The 21,350-nt window shown below is 35.1% G+C and overlaps 1 protein-coding gene and 1 long non-coding RNA gene across 4 annotated transcripts in view; one reads left to right on the top strand and one right to left on the bottom strand.

Moving 5' to 3' along the window:
* Nucleotides 1-16,772, top strand: part of HACD2 (3-hydroxyacyl-CoA dehydratase 2) — a 19,972-nt gene extending 3,200 nt beyond the window's left edge. The window contains exons 2-7 of one of the 3 annotated variants that reach the window (XM_026054327.1): nt 1,636-1,753; nt 2,079-2,097; nt 6,549-6,637; nt 12,050-12,171; nt 12,854-13,032; nt 15,292-16,772. In XM_026054327.1, the coding sequence (XP_025910112.1) occupies nt 1,636-1,753; nt 2,079-2,097; nt 6,549-6,637; nt 12,050-12,171; nt 12,854-13,032; nt 15,292-15,374 (610 nt within the window). In that variant the 3' untranslated portion in view covers nt 15,375-16,772. The other 2 variants (XM_026054320.1, XM_026054335.1) reach the window with 2 other exon arrangements.
* Nucleotides 1-21,350, bottom strand: part of LOC112960150 — a 27,094-nt gene extending 5,744 nt beyond the window's left edge. Inside the window, exons 1-4 of the long non-coding RNA XR_003251717.1 lie at nt 21,302-21,350; nt 11,445-11,539; nt 10,173-10,230; nt 4,189-4,344 (exon numbers count right to left, since the gene is read on the bottom strand). This is a non-coding gene — a long non-coding RNA (uncharacterized LOC112960150). The remainder of the gene's footprint in view (nt 1-4,188; nt 4,345-10,172; nt 10,231-11,444; nt 11,540-21,301) is intronic.

The following is a 21,350-nucleotide window of genomic DNA, read 5'->3' as shown; positions in this document are numbered from 1 at the left end:
TTGTTTTGTTTAATTTTTTTTAAGTTGATCTTTCATCTATTCCCCTGCTCTTTTTCTCTGGTCACATTTTTCCTTTGCACTCTTTAAGAATCACAGAAAACGGGCAGAGGTACTAAAAGCTTCAAAACTGAGTAGCCACAGCTTTTAATTTTATGGAGATTAATACTTCAATTGGTATTAAATGCCCTTTGAAGGACAGTAATTGTATTATTGAAAGAAAGAGGTGGTCTTTGAGATCAAGTCATAGATAGGTTGATTCTTCTTGAACTTGGCTATCCAGCAGAGAGGCTGGAAGAAGGCAAGCAGGAAGCTTGAACAGCTTTGAGAGCCATTTATTTTACCAGCTGAGTTTCAATTAAGGTGAAAACAAGCGTGCAACAAGGAACTCTTATCTGCTGCCTCCTGAGAAGTTGCTCAAWTTATCTAAGTTTCTCAGCAAACATAGAAGATGAGGTAAAAGCAAAAACTGACAGTTAGGAACAGGAGACTATCAACTTGCTGTTAGCTACTGGAGTGTTAGTCAGCGGTACAAAGAGTGTCTGTTAACTATTCTATCTGCTGGTTTAGTCTACTTTGAAGTCCGAATACCAAATTAATGTGATTCTTTCTTTGTACCAACCATTGGTGAACGTTTTCTGTCTTTTGGTTTTATAAGACAGCTTAAGCAGAAATACAACTCTGTATAAGTCAGAGGGAGCAGCAGACCCTGCTAGAGGAGGGGGAGCCACACAAATGATCCTCTAGATCCCCTTGCTCTTCCACCTGAACAGCTAGGCCGAAAGGGAGTGTCTGCTTGCAGGCTGAGGCGTGCCAGGTCATTCATTTCAGTCAGCTTATTCTGCTTGAATTTGTGATTCCTTTGTCTGTAAACTGCCCCACAAGCAAGCACAATACATCTCCATTAATGCTTTCCTTGTGGCTGACCTGACTTAGTGTGCTGTAAAATACTTTTCAGGATTTTTATGTGCMTTGTCAATTCCTAGCTGCATTTTTTTAAAGATTAACTATGACAAATATTGATATAGGCTTTTGTTACATAGGCCTAGTTTATTTGTTGTTTACGAAGAAAAGCAGGGATAGGAGTGGCCAACATTACCCGCAAGGCTTTAGCTAATAGGCTTAGTTATATTGTAGTTACTTATTAATAACTTCTTAATCATAAAAAGCAGTTAAGCTGATGGAGTATCATAGACTAAGAGCATATTTTGAACTGAAACATGAAAATGGATGCCTTCTAGATCTYGATTACTGTATTGCATCAAGAATCTATGATTGGCAGGAAATGGTTTGCTGCTTAAGCTAAACAAAATGTGATGTCAGTCTTAAATATCATTAACAACTTCCATAATTAAATACAGCTCAATAGAAAAAGAAATTTACATRTAGAGATATTGATGTTATGATGGTGCTCTAAGGTATTTTTAAAAACATATAATATTTAATTTACATTTGCAGGGAACCCAGATGTATTTAATGCTTTCAGTGTTGCCAAGTAAGCAGGAAGTTGATATTGGGGCCATTGTATGCCTATTGCCTTACTGCATAATGAGTTAGCTAATAAAGATTAGAGATAATTTGCATGTGTGCTCTACTTAGTTTCTCCTTATCTTTGACATTTTTTCTGTCTTSTTTCAGATGGCTTGTGATTGCAGTTGGTCTAGTTCGAGCATACCTGGCTAAAGGTAGCTACCACAGCCTTTACTATTCAATAGAAAAGCCTCTGAAGTTCTTCCAAACTGGAGCTTTACTTGAGGTAGGTAGCAACTTCCTCCACAGTGTTCAGTTTTACTAATGTTTCTGTCAGAGCTTCCTATGTAATGTGGTGTTTTTTTTTTTTTTTTTAAATTAGCATTATAGAGTGGTTTAAAGCTAAACGTAAATTAATTATCTGTTTGAGGTATTTCTTTTCAGCAGTCCAGAAGCTTACTGTTCTGTTTAGCTGGAGCATTGAAGCTAAATATTAAGTTCAATTTTTGAAATAAAAATATAGAAGCTTAAGCAGTAGTAATAGAGCTAAATATACTTTTGAATTACTGCATTGGGCATGTTGATGATTTGAATTTTTCTTTTTGTTCTAGATTCTGCACTGTGCATTTGGTAAGCTTTCAAATTTTGTTTTATTATTTTTATAGAAAACTTTTAACAATATGTTGTCATGAAACAAATGGTCTGTAAATTGCTGACTTTAATTCTTGCTTCATTCCATCTTTTCTGCTTTAAATATTCTTTTCTTAATAAATAATTTTGCAAGTTAAATCACATAGGAAATGCAAATTAATGCAAATTAAATCAAATAGGAAAATAGTACAGTAGGTTGTCAATTACCTTGACATTATTTCAATCTAAATCCTTCCACATGCTTCAAATCATACATTTATAAATCAATCTATTACAGTGGGTTGTGATTCTCTGTATCATCTATAATTTTACATAGCAGACTCTTTCCTCAAATAATATTTATATCTGGAAATGATTAAAATTCCAATAAAATATCATGCCAAGCACTAGACTTTTCCCACGTCCACTGAGTACAGGCAAGCATTCCAAAATTAGGAAGAGCGAAACCACTGAGTATTCCAGATTTGGCTAGGAGTAAATATACTTAAATGAAGCTAAGAGAGTAAGGATTATCTGAGACTGGAGTTTATCTTTCCTTTTAGTCTAGTATTGTGAGGTTGATTCATTAGCCAAGTAGCACAGTCTTAACTGGGTATTAGTGACCTGCAGCCAGTAGCAGTGCTGTGTTTCAGGAACCTTATGGCCAGGTGATGAGCTACAGTCCTGTGTGCTTTATTAATCTTCATAAACAGTGAATGGTTCGGCCTCAGTGTTTGGATGTTTGGTTTGTAGAACATGTGATGGGTATAGATATCTGCAATATCTACTGATATTCAGCAACTTCTGCTAAAGTGCTGTAAAAGGCAGCAGCATGTGTCTGCACTGCTTWGCTTAATTCTGATTCTTCTGAACAATCCAGCCTTTGCAAAGAGACAGTCTTATGTTCAGATATTTGAAACCAGAGGACAAACTATTGTGCTTCATCTCGTATCTGGGTGTTTGTTAGCTGCCATTTCAGGAGTTGATAAGATTGTATTAAGGCTCTTAAAGCTTCAGCTACAAAAGCTGATTTTTTTTTTTTTTTTTTTTTTGCATATCACACAAACCTTGTACAAGCTGTAGGCTGTATCGCTCAGGGATGACTGTGCCCACGCTGATTTCCTGTGTAAAAGGTTTTTCTGAATAACCAAATATCATGTTCATAAAGTTGCCAGCAGAGGGCAGTCTAATTCTGTGTTTGGTGATGGAGCTCTTGCCTTCCCATGTACCTTAGTTACTCTGAAAATGTTGTTTTATGAAGGGCAGTTTGTATGTTCACAGATCATCCTAAAAAAAGAATACTAGGTGTTCTTCAAATTGATGAAAATGGTTCTTGGAGCATCTCTCCATAGTTTAATTTAAGGGAAATCACATGCTACTAAAGTTTGACAACTTCAATTTTCTGAGGTTCTTTAGAAAAAAATCTGCAGAATAGATGTTTGGTGCTCTCCTGAGGGTTGTTTCACCTCTTTTATCTCAAAAACAATGCTTTTCGTAGTTATTTCCAAGTGATATCTTCTGGACAGTTTGTTTCACGTCATTATAATCATACAATGAGATTATTTACACACTTCCTTCTTAGTTTAAGTAGAATGTATTTGTGCCCGTGCAGATTGTCTTTATCTTGGATATTCTAACATAGGTGTTACAGTTCAGCATCTGAGCCTTTAGCTATTTTAGTCACTTCAAAAAATTAGAGGTATCAGCTAATAAAACTAATACAACATTAATGAATAGGAGTGTATGATATAGTTTGCTTCTGCTGTCAGAGATCTTTTTAATCCTGCCTTGCTTTATTAAATTTCAATTACTATTTTCCCCAAATTATTCATACTCACTTCAAAAATATTTCATAGTCTAAATTTTGACAAATTTTGCACCAGATAGATAAAAAGACAAGATGATTAACCTTAATTATAAATTAAAATAGTTTATAATTAAATAATACTTGACTGAAATCTGCAAGGAAATGCTTTTTTACCATTCTAGATCTGTAATACAGTAGCATCAGTGCTATGAAACTCTGGTTTCTTGAGCTRAGCTCTGATGTCTACATTTATCAGTACTAGTTTGAAGAAAGAACTGGATTACCTTTCTTACCAAGCAGTGAACTGCAGCACAGCTAGTCTTGTGTTTCCACCTCTGGTGCTGCTGCAGARCAAGGATCAAGATGCCTCTGTCCCAGGTTAAGGATCCTGGATGAGTTCATTTGAGGTGTGGATCCATTTAGCCCATGTTGTCCTCAGTCTGTCAATAGAGAGCGCCATTAATGGAGTGTTGCAATATTTTGCAGCAATGTAAATCTTCATTTTTGCTAGCAAAGTTACTACAGAAATACTAATTTTATGATAGTTGTCCCTGGACTTTTTTATTAATAAAGCAGGGATTTTTTTTTGCCAAATAAAATGAGGTTCTTTGCAGAGCTAGTTACACTGCTGCTATTTGCTCTAGTATAATTTCTGAATCTTATAGCTAATCAGTTTGGCACTTCCAAGGAATGTTCTAGGTATTAGGGGGAAGAAATCTTAATCTGATATACAAACTTCCCTGTAAGGAGAAATGGGAAACTTACAGGTTCTTTGGCCTCTGGTAAGCTAATTACTGTAACTAGAGCACTGATTTTCTGTAGACAGAAGAGCTTTGCCATGAAAGGTGGCAGTGCTACCAGCATAACTTTTTTTTTTTTTTTTTTTTTTTTTTTTTTTTTTTTTTTTTTTTTTTCCAGAGCTCTGGGCAAAGCTTTCTTGCTGCCTGCTTCTGGACTAGAGCCTTCTGTTGGCCAAGTCGTGCTGTAGCATGTACTGTATTGAATAAATGGTGACAGATGTTCATAATATTGTCTGTCAGGTACTTTTTCAGTGTAATTAGGAAATAAACAGAGGCAAGTAGAGTTTATAGAGAGTTGTAGCTAGTGAGTCAATCAGTTGGATCTCCTGTTTTTTGATATAGTTTGGCATCATCTAGGCCCAAATGAAAAACATTGTTTATCTCTCACTTCTGAGATAAACTGGCTTTCTACATGGTCTTTTTGACATATTTATAGAGTCTTTTGCATAAACATTGAATAAGATATTTTGCTAAGCAAGGAATCACGTCTTACATTCTGGGTTAGTGTTAGTGCTATTCTGGGTTAGTGTAATTTAGTGCTAAGCTTTTGTGAATAAGTCTAGAGACTACTGAGGATATTCAGCAGTTCTTACCCTTACATATGAAAACCTGTTTAGAGAAAATATGTTCCTCCCTCCCTCCYGGTCACAGTTTTCCTATGAACAGCAAGATCTAAAAAGACCATCATATTGTAGGTGTGTGCCGTTAGTGAGTGCAGATTATGAGCTTTTATTGTAGCCCCTTATTCTGCCCCTGAGATTTTTGCATCAAAGAAKGCATGACAAAATTGGAGAGGTGTTTGTAGGACTTTTCCCTTTCTACTGCTTCCCTACCCATGCGCCCYCTCCCCCCACCACACACACACAACAACAAAAAAAGCAGGAGGGGAACACGTAATAGTAGCTTTCTGACCGAAAATCTAGTGAAATTTGTTTTTGGCTTTTCTTATTCTTCCTTTCATTTCTTGTTTCCAATTTGGTCTTTACTTGTTTCTTAGGCTTTTGTGCTGCTTGCTGTGATTTGCATTAATTTTAGAAGCACTCTTGACTGTATTTTAGAAGCTGTAACTGCTCTTGCACTTGTCTTCATCATGGTATTTGAAGAAGATAGAACTATGTGCCATGAAGTTTAGAAATTGGGTGTAATCTTGCAGTCTAAAACTATCTTGCTTTATCAGACCTGGGTATGTAGACCCATTTTATATTGGTTTGATCAGCACCTTAGAAATTGCTCAGAAATAATAGAAATCAGCTGCCTTGARAAATTTTTAAAGATTGTTTCTTTACCTACCAATGCATGAAGTATCCCTTGTTTAAAACAAACTATAGGAATTATAAGTCATCTTTAACAGAGTATTGGATAGCTCAGGGGTTCTTCAAATCGGTTCAATTTTGTTTGCTGGTTTTTGGGAAACATGCTTCAAGATGTGTGTGCATATATATTTTTAAAGCTTTTAAATCACAATATTGCAGATTCTCTTAAATATTTCAATCACAATATTACAGATTGTCTTAAATATTTTAATCAGCTTTTATTCAAAGACTGTATCYCAAAAGCTATTTGATTAAAACTATTTCATATTGTTCAGGCATTTTGTGTATTGAGGAATGTCCGGAGTTATAACAAGGGCAATTACTTTTATTCTCATTTTGATGTACAAAGTTTTGGTCAGGAGATTCTATTTTGTTAGGCTATATAAACACACTATGAAACAGACTTTGTGATCTCAAATTGAAAAAATTCTTCATTTCCAAAATATCAAATAATCGGAGTTTTGTTTAGTTGACTGTATTTTACTCGCTTAGATATTAGGCGATATTCACTAATTGGAAAGTATTTTCCAGGCATTGTTCCATCTTCTGTTGTCTTGACTGCTTTCCAAGTGATGTCAAGGGTTTTCCTGACCTGGGCAGTAACACACAGTGTAAAAGAGGTAAGTTAAGCTGCAAAATAGATTGAAAAAGACCCATGCTAAAAAGCAAGTGTTGATTGCTACATTGTTTTCCTTAGAAATATTTTTTGCTTTATCCCAACATGTGGAATTGTTTATGTGAGTCGGAGAATAAGAATAAATGTATCTGATCTCATCAGTCCATGTCAACTAGGTAAATTGAGATCTATCTTGTGCTGTAAGACATCTCTTCCTGAATAGCTTTTGCAGTATTACTGAAAATTGAAGAGGTTCCAGTGTGTAATATGGACCGCAGCATCCTGGTATTGTCATAGTCAATTCACTACTGTCATCTTTCATACTCGACTTACTTTTCTTATATCATTGCATGTGGAAGCTTCCACTCAACTGTTTGTCCGTAGCCAAGCTTAGGAGTTCTCAGTCACAATGTTCCCCTCTGTCCTTTATTCAGTTTTCATACATTATCAGCGTAGGTGTGAGTCTAGGTGTCTTTTGTCGTTGTTAACCACAGCAAATACTGTTGTTATTTCATACAAGTTCCTGAAGAATCTTCTAGAATCAGTCTAGTTCCCAACTGGCAAGTTCTTCCAAACCTGAATCTGTTACGTACGTCATCTGTTTACATATATGATACAGATCATGCCAGGTATGGTACAATTCTGCTGTTACTTTAGCTAACTGATCTKATTGTCCTGTTAAAGAAAAATAGCCTTGATGCCATTGTCAATAGCATGTCGGAACAAATCACGGTTGCCTGAAAGAAGTGAAAGATACCTAATGTCTTACATGGAAGATGTTTTGTGACTTGACATGGAGAATATCATAAGGAGCTTGTCCCTTTCCCCCAAGTCTTTGGGGAAGCTCCTATCTCTTCTTTATCCCAGCATCTGTTGATCAGAGCTTTCATCCATGCTGATAAGTAACATATATCACCGTAGTTCCTAATAGTTAACTGCCCTTTYTTATATAATGATGCTTGTTCTTGTGAACCCTTCAGTTTTTATTATGGAAAATTGTTACTTTTCTTAAAAACACAATCCCTTACGTAGGTTTCTCCTGATTTATTTCACTTGTGATGGGAAAAAATATACTTCAGTTAATTCAGACTCTGAAGATAAAYGCTGTATTTGCAAGAAGAAAATATGATCCCAAGACATTAGATCTTAGATACATATATAAAAGTTAAAGAAAAAAACCCCATAGTTTTGCTTGTTATCTATTGTTTGTAGTTGTATAATGTTGGATGTCACAGTGCATGGTAAAGAACAGAAATGGGAAGGTGAACCTTTCCCCAACCCCCAAACAAAACCTACCCAAACTAAAATGCATCTTATTTCAGAAGGATGTATTTAAAGTGTCACTAGTGTTCTACTTTTTCTAAAGGACTGTTGGCACAGTTGAGCTCCATGGTGAAGTCCAGGATTAAATTCTCACACAGCTTTATGGAACTTGTAAGCTATGCAGTTGCATGATGAGGTTCTTGTAAAATAAAACTTAGTTTTTCTCGTTTAACTTTTTGAGGATCATTTAATATCTTGCTTCTCCAGACTGCTTTTATATGTATTATAACTGAAAGAAGAAACATTAGTATTGCATCTTTCCTCTGTGTCAGAATACATTTCTGGAGACTTGATGTGATTTGACGCATGCTTCCTGCCACTAACATGCTTTTACTTTTGTTTAGTGCTGACATTTTCATAAATTCAGCATTTATTGTAAAGTATTTGTAATRAATGTTAAAGCATGGCAGACTTCTTGTAAGTACTGTGCACTTCTGGATGTAGCCAAGAGATTTCCCCTTACCTTCATCACATGATAAATATCATCACATAAGTAGCTTTTAGCTCCGTGCAGGAAGGCCTAGCATGTCATACAATACTTGTAGCCCATTTTTTTTTGTTCATTTTACTATTCCTTATATGAAGGAAGGAGGAGAATGAGGAGACTCAAGTGAAGGGCTGCATGCAAATAACCATAGAAGAGTGATAGGGATCCTTTTTTGAATATATATGTGAAAATAAGGTAATCCAATAACATTCTGGGGCCCTTCATGGAGTTCAGTGTTGGACCCAGTCCTTGCACRTAACTATGATGTCACTATTGGTACCTTTTCAAGTTATCAAATTTGTTTCGGTTACAAAGCTCAAAGTAAGGTATTTATTTAGAGGTACCTTTCTAGAATACAGTGAAATTACATCAAGGAGTGGTGCGGAAAAGACATTACARCATATTGAATGGGTAATTAAGACGCTGACATCTGCAGCTGTGAACTTGACATCTTCCATCAGTAATAAGCCATACTTAGAGAAGAGCATTTTATTTTAGAATATTTTTTAAGGTTGAGTTGAAGTAAAAAGAGTCTGTATTGAAAGTTCAGAACTCTAAAAGTTGACAGGCAATTGCAGTTGGCAAACCTGATTCATTACTGCTTTACATCTATGTGAAATTTGAGTAATCCTGTACAGTGCAAGTGTCTGTCAGGCCTTTTATGCCTACTCTGAATCTTCCTTTTGTAATTTTTTATTAATGTGCAACAGAGCAGAGGGAGATATACTATTCCATCATTAGGGCTGCATTGTGCCACTGTTTTATTCTTTTGTGTTGGTTTCCTTTGTGCTTAGCTGAAATTTTCTGAAAATAATTTGTGAAATATTGCACAATTTGAAATTTGTAGAATTTCTGTCTTTCAAACATTGTGTTATATCTTTGATAACTTTTCATGCATAATGAGAGTGGCAAAAGAGGCTTCATTTAGCCAATTCCCAATTCTAAATCTCATCTTTGTATGTTAAAAGGTTGTGGATTTTCATTTCTTTCAGAAATTTCTTGCTTGCTATTCATAATCATGAAGATGAGGTAAAATATATTCAAGTCCCTGCTCAATAATAAAATCAGTTGAAGCACATGCCAAAATTTATGTTGATGTTATGATTTACCCTAATTAAGGTAGCTGGACAAATAAGTCATAAGCTCTAAAATATACTCTGACTTGAACCCCTCCTTCAAAGTTTGTCATGAGAAGGCGGAAGAAAAGTTGAGTTCTTAAGGCAAAACATGGTGTTACAGTTTTTGAAGAGCCTGCTGTTGATCTGTTTGCACTATCCCTTGTTTCAGCTTGGAAGAGAAATGATACGCATGCAGCACTAGCAGTAGTTGCTTCTAAGTAAAGAAGTCTCTTGAGCATTTCTTCTGTAAATCAGTCCCCTGGGGTTCAGTAATGTGCATTTTGGACACCTTTTTTTTTTTTTGAAATGACATCTAGCAGATCTGTTCTAGGAAGTTAATCTTTAAATGATAAACTATGGAGGATAATTAAAATATGATGATAAAATACAGAGTCCTTACATAAAGACTAACAAGGTATGGTCTGTATTTCTAGTTAAAAGATGTGACCTGTTAAGGTTACTTAATTGTGTGAACTCTTTTAGTAATTTCCAAATATAATTCTATTAAACTAGATTGCGATGACTAAACTTTGCAAAGTAGTGCTACAGAAGTCCTGTGATAGAATTGGATTGTAATTGCTGTGTTTCCTTCTTCTCAATTCATCACTTACTGTTAGCATCATAGTTTCTTGGATCCTGTTGTCCTCAGTGATATCTTCAGGTGGTGCCCTAAACAATAAATTTGATTGGTTTTACTGACTTCTGTAGGTAGGGAAAGAAGTGCAGCATCAAAGGGGAGACTGGGGTCTGTCATTTTATTTGCAGAAGACGACACAGACACTTAGATGAGTTCATTAAGCTGCTAGTTGTGATATGACCAGAAGGTGCAGCTCTTGAGTCTTTGGGAAGCATGTTGCTTTTGGGGGAATAGCATAATCTGAAGTGCTGCTAACTGTCTCAGACTGAGAACTGAGCCTTACTTATCATGCAGGCCCAAAAGAGGAGTAGGATCCTGTAGAAATACATAGACAGGTTTCTTCTTTAAAGAAAAAGCTGGCACTTTATTCCTTTGTGATACTGTAAGGGAGATTAATATGTAGACAAATTGTCAGTTTCATTTGGAAAAAAATCTGCAGCAAAATACATTTGCTGCAAAATGCAATGGAAGTGACTTGAAGTCCTGTAGGCAATGTCTTATGTAGTATAAAACCAGTTTAAATATATATTTTTATGTAATTCTTTGTGTTTTGTAGTCTCTGTAATAGAGAGCTTTGTTAGTCTTAATGAGCATTTTTACAATACATGACCAACCCCTTATTTSAAAAGGTGTTTTTTATATATATAAACACACATGCATGCACACGTGCATACACACACACATATATTTTTTTAAAAGGATTTTTTTTGCATGTACTTTGCCCAGAGTGAATAGGACTTACCACCTGCAGTACACCTATTGACTTTCTTTCCACCCTTTTTGAGAGTGAAAGAAAAAAAAATGCAGGCACACCTGTGGTTGAGCTTTTTTTTTTTTTTTTTTTTCTCCTACAGTCCAGTGAATTTGAATGACACTTCACAACRTGCTTCTGTTATGAGTGAGGGGAAATCGAGAGCTGCATAAAAATATATTTGTGTTCTCGTGCATTTATAGTGTGGTTATGCAGCCCCATATACTTTTTCATAACTGCCATTCTGTTTCAAATTTAGGTCAAAACTATACTCCCAAATAAAAGGTTTCATTTTAAAATACCATATGCTTCTGGATACTAACTTTCAAAATATAAATGGCTGGTTCAGTAGTGTGCGAGTAAAATAATGGCTCAAAGAGGTACAGAGCAGTGGAATTTAATGATGTCCTAAATGTAATGCTAGAGGAACAATGCTGAATGCAGTAACCAGGAAAAGGAGCAGGGAGCTGTGAAGCAGGCAGCTGTCAAGCTTACCTGAGTTGTGACAGGGAAAATCTGAGTGTCTCTGCAGCCTGTTTCCTTGTATTAGCTGTCTTCTTGGTGTCCAGCATTAGGATCTAGGTCCTCATCTGGGGAGAAAGAAAGCAGTGTTCCTGGTAGTCAGAAATAATGCTGACTAGGACTGGAGCATACAGTTTAAAACAGATCTCATGTTAGATTAATGCTTTAAGCTTCTTCTCTGCTTACAACACTAGGAAGCAATCACAGGATCAGAGTAGAAGTACTGTGTAGGAATGGGAAGAGTTGTTAAGTTGTTCTTGGTATTTTAAGAATTTCTTGCAATAATTGTGTTGTACAGAACAAGGGRTCTTAACTTACCTGATAACTGGAACTATTCTTAAGCCAAGCAGAAAAAATATAGAGCATGATATGAGTGTGGGGCGCTTTTTCTGTTTTGCTTTTTGTTTTTGCTGTTGATACTAATGTTGCTTTTAAGCTCATTCTTGGAATCTTTTTTCTGAAATGATGCAGTAAATTAATCCATAGGAATTGATATATGTGTGTGGTTTTATTCTTTCTTCCTCTTCTTATCTACCAAGTCATTAGCAACACCTGATAGGAGCTTCTCTTTTTAACAGGTACAAACTGAAGATAGCGTCCTGTTGTTTGTTGTGGCCTGGACAATCACTGAGATCATCCGTTACTCTTTTTATACGTTTAGCTTATTAAACCATCTCCCTTACCTCATCAAGTGGGCCAGGTATGAGGTATAAAAAAAGTTATAAAMCTTAAAATACTGGTTTGACAGAAATATTTATTTTCTAAAACAGCTGCAGTAAAAATAAATTAATCGGATAAAGCAATTACCACCAGCTAGTATTTGTGAACATGATTCTTCTTTCCAGCAATTTTCCTGGTTAATATTTATCAGATGCTGAAAAGCTGAAGCCTTAGTTGGTCAAAATTCAATGCCATTTACAAAGTGATTGTGTTTGTTCAGAAACTTGACTTCTAAAAATAAGGAGAGAAATCTAAAAATAAGGAGACAAAGAGCTTGTTACTTTTTCTTTTCTTTTTTTTTTAAGCATATCTGTGTCTAACTATTGTAACTGAAAATAACCATAAGCTCCTTGATTTATATTGATAGTACTTTTTTTTTAAGTAACATAACAACTTCTAACAGCATTTGGAAGTCAGAGTAAGTGGGGGGTCATTTTAAGAGAACTTTCAGCTTCGCAAAAGGGAATCTTAAAATAATTAAAACTGAACATTTTACCTTGGAGTMATTTACATACTTTATAATACTCTAATGAATTAAGGATTAAGGGAAATAAATATTGGGTAGAAACTTTAAAAATTTGAATACCTGTAAGAGAATTTAACAAATACTTTGTAGGAGTTTGTCATGASTTTTAATCCTTTCCTTAAATATTTTGTTCTAGGTACACTCTATTTATAGTATTGTATCCAATGGGAGTTTCAGGCGAATTGCTCACCATATACGCTGCATTACCCTTCGTCAGACAGTCTGGCTTGTATTCCATTAGTTTACCTAACAAGTACAATTTTTCTTTTGACTACTATACATTCCTGATTCTGATTATGATCTCTTACATTCCAAGTAAGTATGAATTTGTTAGCTTTTTTTAATGCTAAAAGCAGTTTGAGGAAAAGCTTTGGGATTAAATTATACATAAATTTAACAAAGCACAATGTTTTTGTAATATACTAAGGGCTTTTTTTTTTAATAAATGAAATGAATAATGAGAATTACCYAAAGAAAAAAGCTTAGAGTTAAAATATCAAGTATTAATTTCTGCTAACACATGTACTAGTTGTACTAGTACTTGTTGACTTCTGTCTGGCACATGCTGACTTCTTAATTTTTGTCTTAAATTCTTTCCTTAATTTTTAAATCTAAAGAATTTTAGGACAACAAATGTTAAACAATCTGTTAGAATTTGGTTGATTTTCAGGAGAAGAAACATTTCTTTTCCACTGATTGCTAGGAAGCATCTCTTTAAATACCTTGAATAGAGATAGTCTCAAATAGAAGTGTATGTGAGCAATGCAGTGATCAAGTTGCTGTTGTTTGTTGTCTCTGTAGTTGTCTTTATCTGAAACTTGTTTGAGCAGAATGATGAATCACATACTTAAGATTTAAATTTTAACATTGTGGTATTCTATAGTAAGTACTTTCTCAGTGAATTATTTTGTAATTCTGATCTCAGTTGATAGATTTCTTCATCTGTTCTTAAAAATGCTTTCCATTCGCTGGTGCTTCCCTGCCCCTCCTCCAAAAATGTCAATATTACTAACTCCAAGGAAGCAGAATAGTATCTTTTGTTTCAGTCAAAGTAAATATGATTTTTATTTCCCTTGGACTAGCTCGGTCACAGTTGACAGGTTATGTGGGAAAGAAGGAAACCCACTTAGCAACAATTTTAAGCTTTTTTTTCTCCTCTAAAATACCTAGTGTGACAGACTACTACTACTTCTCTATAGTTAAGACATTTTGTGTGATCCGTTTGTCAGATGTGTAACTTGAGTGTAGTCTCTTCTTAATCCTTTTTTTTAATCATTATGGTGAATTGATATGTTAACTTCAAGAAACAAAAATAAGTGAATGATACTATTACTTTGGCATAAATATTCCCAGGTGCTTTTCTGCATGACAGAATAGCCTGTGGTATTCAGGAGATGCAAGAAGATGAACTTTTGTTGCATTTGTTCTGATTACACCACATATCCGTTGTTCCTTGATAAAGGCTCCCTGTGTGTGGAGTTTGTCTTTGGACTCCCTGAACATCTTGAAAATTTGCGGAATGCAAATATTGCAGAAAGAGCAAGCTTTGAAAGCTGATGTTGAAAACTGAGATTAACCTTCCTGATGGCGATAAGCGATGAAATGCAATGAATACCTATCTGTCAGAGTTGATATTGTGCMAAAAAAAAGATGTCATTAAATTATCTGCATAAAGGATCTCAGTTATGAATGAGTACTGAATTTATGTAGAATTGTAATGGAAACACCATGTGGTTCTGTATTACTGTTTCTGACCAACTGAATTGACTACTTAACACTGGCAGAGTGATATAAACTGAAAATCAAGATAGGGGGAAATTTCTAGGAAATGAAATGCAAGGTGAAGAAAGAAAAAAATGTCAACTTGAAACAAATAGTAAATATTTTAGTATGCTATACAGTCTTTGGTCTACATTTATAACAAGCATTTGGTGTGGATATAACCAATGTAATCCAGGCTGTAGCTGACCTTGTTTAGTTTTCATATGGTTCAAAGGTGAAGGTTAGAGTTTAATGGCAGTCTTTTACTGTTCATGTATATAGACTTTCCATCTTCCATTTTATTCTTCTCAAACATACTATGTAATGCAGCCTTAGAAGAGGAGGAAAGAAGCTTTGTGTAGAGCATAGAGTGGCAGGTTAGAAAGGTACCTWTTTAGGGGCAGTTTCTTGGATCCTGAAAAACGGACACTAAAACTGTAAGGAGAGAAACTATTCTGAAAATGCYATCCTTTTGGAAAGAATTGCATTCCTTATGGTGCCTTTTTTGTTCCTTGCAAAGTATTTCCTTTCTGTTGTATGTCATCCTGCTTTTACATGCAGAGTTAATTAGAAAAGAAGGTAATTAGACATTTAATTCAAAATTAATTGCTCTGGCAAAAAATAAATCGTACACAGTAAAGTCTGAGAACTATATTATTTCCTTAAAAGACAGTAAATGATAYTGGTAGAAAGTGAATAAGCATGTTTTATTTTCAAAGAAAATTGGTGACCTTGAATATGTGACTGTGCATCTTGCGTTGACACAAAAACCTGACTGCATACTTTATTTACTTATGTTTGTTTTCTCTTCAGTCTTTCCTCAGCTGTATTTTCACATGCTACATCAGAGGAGAAAGGTACTTTCCCACATTGAGGAACACAAGAAATCGGAGTAATTTCAACTCTTTTTCAGAACTTTTCAAACATCAAAATGCTGCAGAATTTTTCAATACTCAGCACGTTTATAGAGAATATACCAAGATAAACTAAGTCAGAGGTAAAAGACCCATAATTTAGCAAGAATAACCAATATCCTAATTTCACTGAAATTCCACAGGGTAAAACAATGAAATATCTTTCAGCTTGCAATGCTTCAGAAAACTTGTACACTTTAAATGGCTTCGGCAGTTAGCATATTACTTTTCCTTAAATGATATGCTGAATTGTTTTCAGTTATTACTAAATGCCTGAGGGTTACAGTATGAGTGATGAAGTTGTACCCACTAAATGCTTGAATTAGGATTATATTACTGGTATCTTTATTATTTCTTTTAAGTGCTTGACTGCATGCCAGAAATTGTATGTATTGCTGTGGAAGCAAACAATATGCTCTGGAATGCTTTAGGATTTTTGTCAGARACTCCAGTGGAGAATGTAACCCAGGCAGACTGTTCAAATTCAGGAAGTGAGGTTGGGATTTTAAAAGGCAATGGAAAGAGGAACTAGAAGACATTTATGGAAAATAAAGGATTCTTCAGGAATTTAAATACTAGAGTGTCTGACCAGAGTATGTTTTCTGAAGATCTTGTTTAAGCTGATAACTCAAATGCAAATCCAGGGGCTAAAATGCTGATCTGATACACAAAACCTCTTCGTAAGTACTGCAGCCTTAGATATTTTTTGATTTTTTTTGAACATAGATTAATATTTATCATAGTATCTCTCATGACATCAATATTGAAGATGAACAATATAGGCACGCAAGTCAACCAGAAACATAGATAGTTCTTTTTGACTTTATATTTAATCATCTCTAATAACTATGAACTAGCTCAGTAGTGCTCATCTTTCTAAGTTGAGGACTATTTATATACTGTAGAATCATTTGAGGGCCTTGTGCTTTAACATGTCTTTTCTCAAGTGACTAATATGTATCACTCTGGCATATCCAAACAGGCAGTTCTAGACGCTCTGCTTCTGAAACGYTGCGCAAAATTAACTCATAAGCTTCTTTTTTGAAAGCAAGTCTCTCATGTTACATGCTGCTTTTGAAGGTTGGATAAGCCTTCTCTCATCTGTTTGAGAGAGCAGAAGAGTGCAGAAAGGCAAACTTACCTAGGTGCTTACTCTGGTGTCTAGAGCCAMACCTTCCCAAGGAAAGGTAAAGCAGACGATGAGAGAGTGGGGAATGTGGCAGGCCAGGATGTCTTAGTGCTGTGGGAGCAGTGGCCTGAGTTAGGAACAAACTGTGAGCCGAGGGCCAGCAACGAGGGGAGCGGGGAAATGAGCAAACATTCAAGCAAATGCAAAAGGAAATGCGGAGTATGGACTGTGCTCTCTTATTTACTGATTGCCCAGGTCCTACATTTACCTCTTCAGAGCTACCTGATACCAAGAGTAGGGCTTCTCTGTCTTCCCTCTTGTAACATCGTGATTCAGTGCACAAGTGAGATGTGGTTACTGACCTTGTGCCATGCTTGCCAGCATCTTCCCCATCCTCAGCCCACCTCTGTGTCCCAGGATGCTGATGCATGGCAGTTTTTCCCATGTGGGGCAGCATGTTTTAAGTTGGTAGCCTCTCTGCTCCAGCCATTAGAGAGCTAGATTTACAATTACTTTTGTTTTACATATCAAAGCTCTGTTAAAAACAAAACCAAAAGAGACTACTTTGCTTTTTTTTTTTTTCTGTCATTCATTTTCTTACCTCTGTCAGAAAGTTTAAATTTTCCTAGCACTCAGTAGTGTGCTGAATACCTATCCTGCTAAACGCAAATAGGACTACTTTAAATAAGGAGSGGTAAGAGACAATAATGCTCTTTGCTTCTATTTTAAGCAGCCTTCTATGGACAGTTTTTGGATGTAATCAGAAATGCTATAGAGACATGCAGCCTAAAAGTGGCTTTGAATTGAGACACAATTCATTYCTCTGTTAGACTGTGTTCTGGTAATATGAGAAATACTGCATTCTATTCATCGTTTCAAGATGTATATGTCACCTTTGAACAATACATCTCCTTTTGCTTATGCTTATTTTCTGTTATTAGTGACAGTGTTTCTGAAAGACGTCATTTAAAATCTGATTTCATGTGCTACTGGATGTTGTGGGTACTCTGCTCCCATTTTTTTTTCTTGATTTGTATATCTGAATATAAGATCTGAATTCAAGTTGGAGTTGCAGGTTAGAGCAGGGAGAGAGAAATGTATATATAGTGTTATGTGAAACAGATTTATAGGTACCTAGATGGAAAGATGTAGCACAAATCTGTAGCATTTGGCCTGAGAAGCAGAGAATTGCCCATAGGGAGAAGACTTGAACAGCTAACCTCTTTACTGAGTAAGTTTTATTTTGGAATAAGTACTTCCATTGAAAATGTTAATTTACTGCAAATAAACTGTATTATTTTTAAAGGTATATGGCATTTATTTCCCTTCTAAAAAGAAAAGAAATTGTTTTGAAGGTAAGAAATGGCTAAGAAAAAATAGTTGATTTTAAAAACCTTACAGTCTGAATGCAATTASTATAGAAAGATTCTTGCATTAATGATTGCAATGTTTTTTAAAGTTAAACTTTTATACAAATCACTGGAAAGTGATCTTGAATAAGATACTGATTTGGGTCACACGTGTACACGTGTTTTGTTTTGTTTTTGTTTTTTCCTTCATGAAATGATATTAAATGTCCTCATCTATCAGTGAAGTTATAATGGGATGTAGGTGAACTTTATAATGGAAGCTTTGATCAGTGCTCTTTCTCACAAATCTAAAGGATGAGTTTGTTTTTTTCACCACAAGTTATTTACTTGCCATGCATATTTTCTGATGGTATTGCTGAACTGCTGCAATAGACATCTTGTCTCCTTYGGTTTCCTTGGAGTTGTATGCTCTAATTCAGTTAATGAGCCTACTGCGTTCTACCATGTCAGCTTTGTCAGAGTTGGTCATTACACTTGAAAAGACCATGTTTCTTCCCAGTGCATAGTTTACAACTGGAGTTGTGGAAATGTTCATATTGTAAATTACAGTAAGATGCAGACTACAGTGCAGGTAAATTGTAATTTTTCACAATGTGATGTTTCTATCAAAGTTTTCTTACTTATCAGTAGAAAGGTTGGCATTTGTGTGGACCAATCTGCAGTGTCATTTTAAAACCTATCTTTCAGATGCAAATTTTCATGAATATACATCAAATCATATGWTTTGATGTATATTTGTCAGTGAAATTTGGGTGAAAACYATATACGGTCATTTTTGTATTTTTTTCTATGTTGTGAAGAATACAATTGTAATTTTATAGGTCTGATTCACTAAGATTATTATAAGTTAAATGTATTTTTTGTATATTTAGGTATCTGGTATTACCTGGAGCTCTGAAAGATTAAGCATAGAATTTTTATGCATGTTTGGAAGACATTTCTACTTGATAATGCAGTGAAATGGTTTGTATGCTAAAATACTAGTCTGTATTGTTGCCTTGTGAAATTGATTCTGTGCTTTCTGCCTGGATTTGGACTACTGACCAGTGATACTAATTGCTGTAATCCAAATAAAATAATTCTGAATGAAACAACTTGTATTGCTGCTGTTTAAGGAGGGAGGAAAAAAAAAMCAGATACTATGTAAAGGTGAATTAGGGCTGAATTTTTCTTCATCTGTGTATAACATTTATTTTGCAGTTTACAAAATTTTTGGCATAGATAACTTCTTGAACTCAAATGGAAGACAAAGCTTAAATTGTTACTCATGTTCTGCTTTTTCACATTTGAAAGATGTGTTCATAGCATGTTAACTGATAAAATTTAAACTCCTTTTGAAACTTCTTGAAGGACCCCAAATAGACTGCAAGCTTTTTGTTCTTGTAGTTGTCTATACTCTGCGAGGTGATGATTTTCGACAAAAACACTTTTTGGGTATTACAGTGGAATGCTTAACTGAAGTAATGGAATACTTCAGAGTTCGTTTAGTAAATAYGGTGTCTGCTACCACAGCGATGTTCTTAATATTTTTAACACTGAGAGATTTAAATACTGGGTCTAGGTTCCATTAATTCTCAAAAATAACAAGTTACAGTTTTCTAATAGGAATTGAGTAGCAGTTGCAGAGCGAGTGCTATTATTCTAGGCATATGCTTGTCATAAGATTGCACAACTACAGTGATTTTTTTGTTTGACTGCAGAAGGGATGAAATAATGTTGTCATGCCCAGCATCAGCACATGTCTTACACATGATAGCTATGACTTAGTACTGCTATGTAATTAAAATTCCCTTTGAGATGATGTGCTGTGAGGAGTGGTGCTGAGCTCCATTTGTGCCTTAGAATAACTATTACTCGTTATTTCTGTTTCCTCTTTTGCATTTGAAAAACAGTTGTTCTGTGTTCCTAGACGATACATTTCACAGCAGTATTTAAGGCTCATCTTAAATAAAATGTTGGCAGTCCTTTACATAAGACTTGGAAGGATCTCTGCTGGTATAGTGAGTATAAGATAAAAAGATTTAAATTTGTGTGCGACTCAGCTTTATTTGCTATGGATGGAACATTTCTGGAGGGTTGGGATCAATGAGCTGCCCAGCAGCCTCAAACTTCTACTCAATATCCAGAGACTTTTACACTCTCCTTGCCCATCTCCTAAAGAAACACATTTCCACAACTGTAAGAATGTTCTTACTACTGTGTTGAGAGAGAATTAATAGAGTTCCTGTAATCATTTCTGATGGCTAAATAGTAGTCAAAATTAAAAAATACGGATGGAAAATTAAAAATTTTTAATCTTGCTGATCACTAATTATCAGATTAATAGCTCCTACAAAGATGTAAAAAATCTTTTAGTCACTGAAGTCCTTTTGATATGTTCACAACTTAACTTGGCCTTAATATTTTCAGAAGGGCTTTATCTTTTTGATATGATGATGTTGAGAGCATGCTAGCATGAGGGAAATAGATGCAAGATTGACTGCAACATTKTATTTTGTTCTAGTCTTATAGGATTTATTTTACGGTATATTATAGGGTATAGAACTATATTATTTCAAACCACCCCTATAAAAGCACAATTCCGAATGTTCAGAAAAACTCTGGCAATGCTTGCCAAGGCCCAAGTTCTAAGGTGTTGCAATAAGCTGGCTTTCTATAGGTGGGATGAATGCATTCTGACTAGGTTGTACATAGAAATTTTACATTAACTGGTACTACATAAGGATGGCATTATTGGGAAATTCATTACTGGAAGTGTTTAGAGAGGCTTTTTCAGTAGAATTGTGTTTGAATACTGAATTGCATATTCTCCTGTCTTACAACTTTACTGCTTCAGACAGTCTTAGCAGTCTTCTGAAATCATAYGTAGCTGTCATCTACACACTGCTTAAAGCGTTATAGTCACCATATAGAAATATCCTTTACATCTAGCCTACATTTAAAAACCCTGATGTTAACATTTTCTAACTTGGGACACTCGCAGGATCATGATTGCTGGGTAATCTAAACTGAACCTCCTAGACATTACAGTAGGTTAGACTTACTCCAAAAACAGTGAGTAATAATCTAAAGAACACAGAAATAACCTAAAATGCTACTTTTTATATCCCTTAAAAACTGTTTTAGGTTAATGTCTGTCTGAAGGTCTGCCTTTTAATTCTTCTGTCTAGCATGCCTATGAACAACTTAACTGTGGGGAGAATATAGGAAGTAGCTTTCTAATCAGCCTGACATAAGGTTGCTTTATAATTTATTTATTTTTGTTAAAGGTTTCTTAAAGTAAAACATAGCACTTAATGGATGAAGACTAGTATAGTGAGTGCTGGGCTGCTCTGATAAATGACATTCTTAGTAAAAAGATGAGATAGAAGAAAGAGAGTGACTGACTGCAGGATAGAACTCATGCTTACCTTTCCAAAAACATTTGGGAGCCAATAAAAACTCTCGTCCTTTCTTCCT

The sequence above is a fragment of the Nothoprocta perdicaria genome, unplaced genomic scaffold (genome assembly GCF_003342845.1).
Source record: "Nothoprocta perdicaria isolate Ctin4 unplaced genomic scaffold, notPer1 scaffold_0, whole genome shotgun sequence".
In the NCBI taxonomy this organism is placed as follows: Eukaryota; Metazoa; Chordata; class Aves; order Tinamiformes; family Tinamidae; genus Nothoprocta; species Nothoprocta perdicaria.
This window is presented reverse-complemented; position numbering and strand designations above follow the sequence as displayed.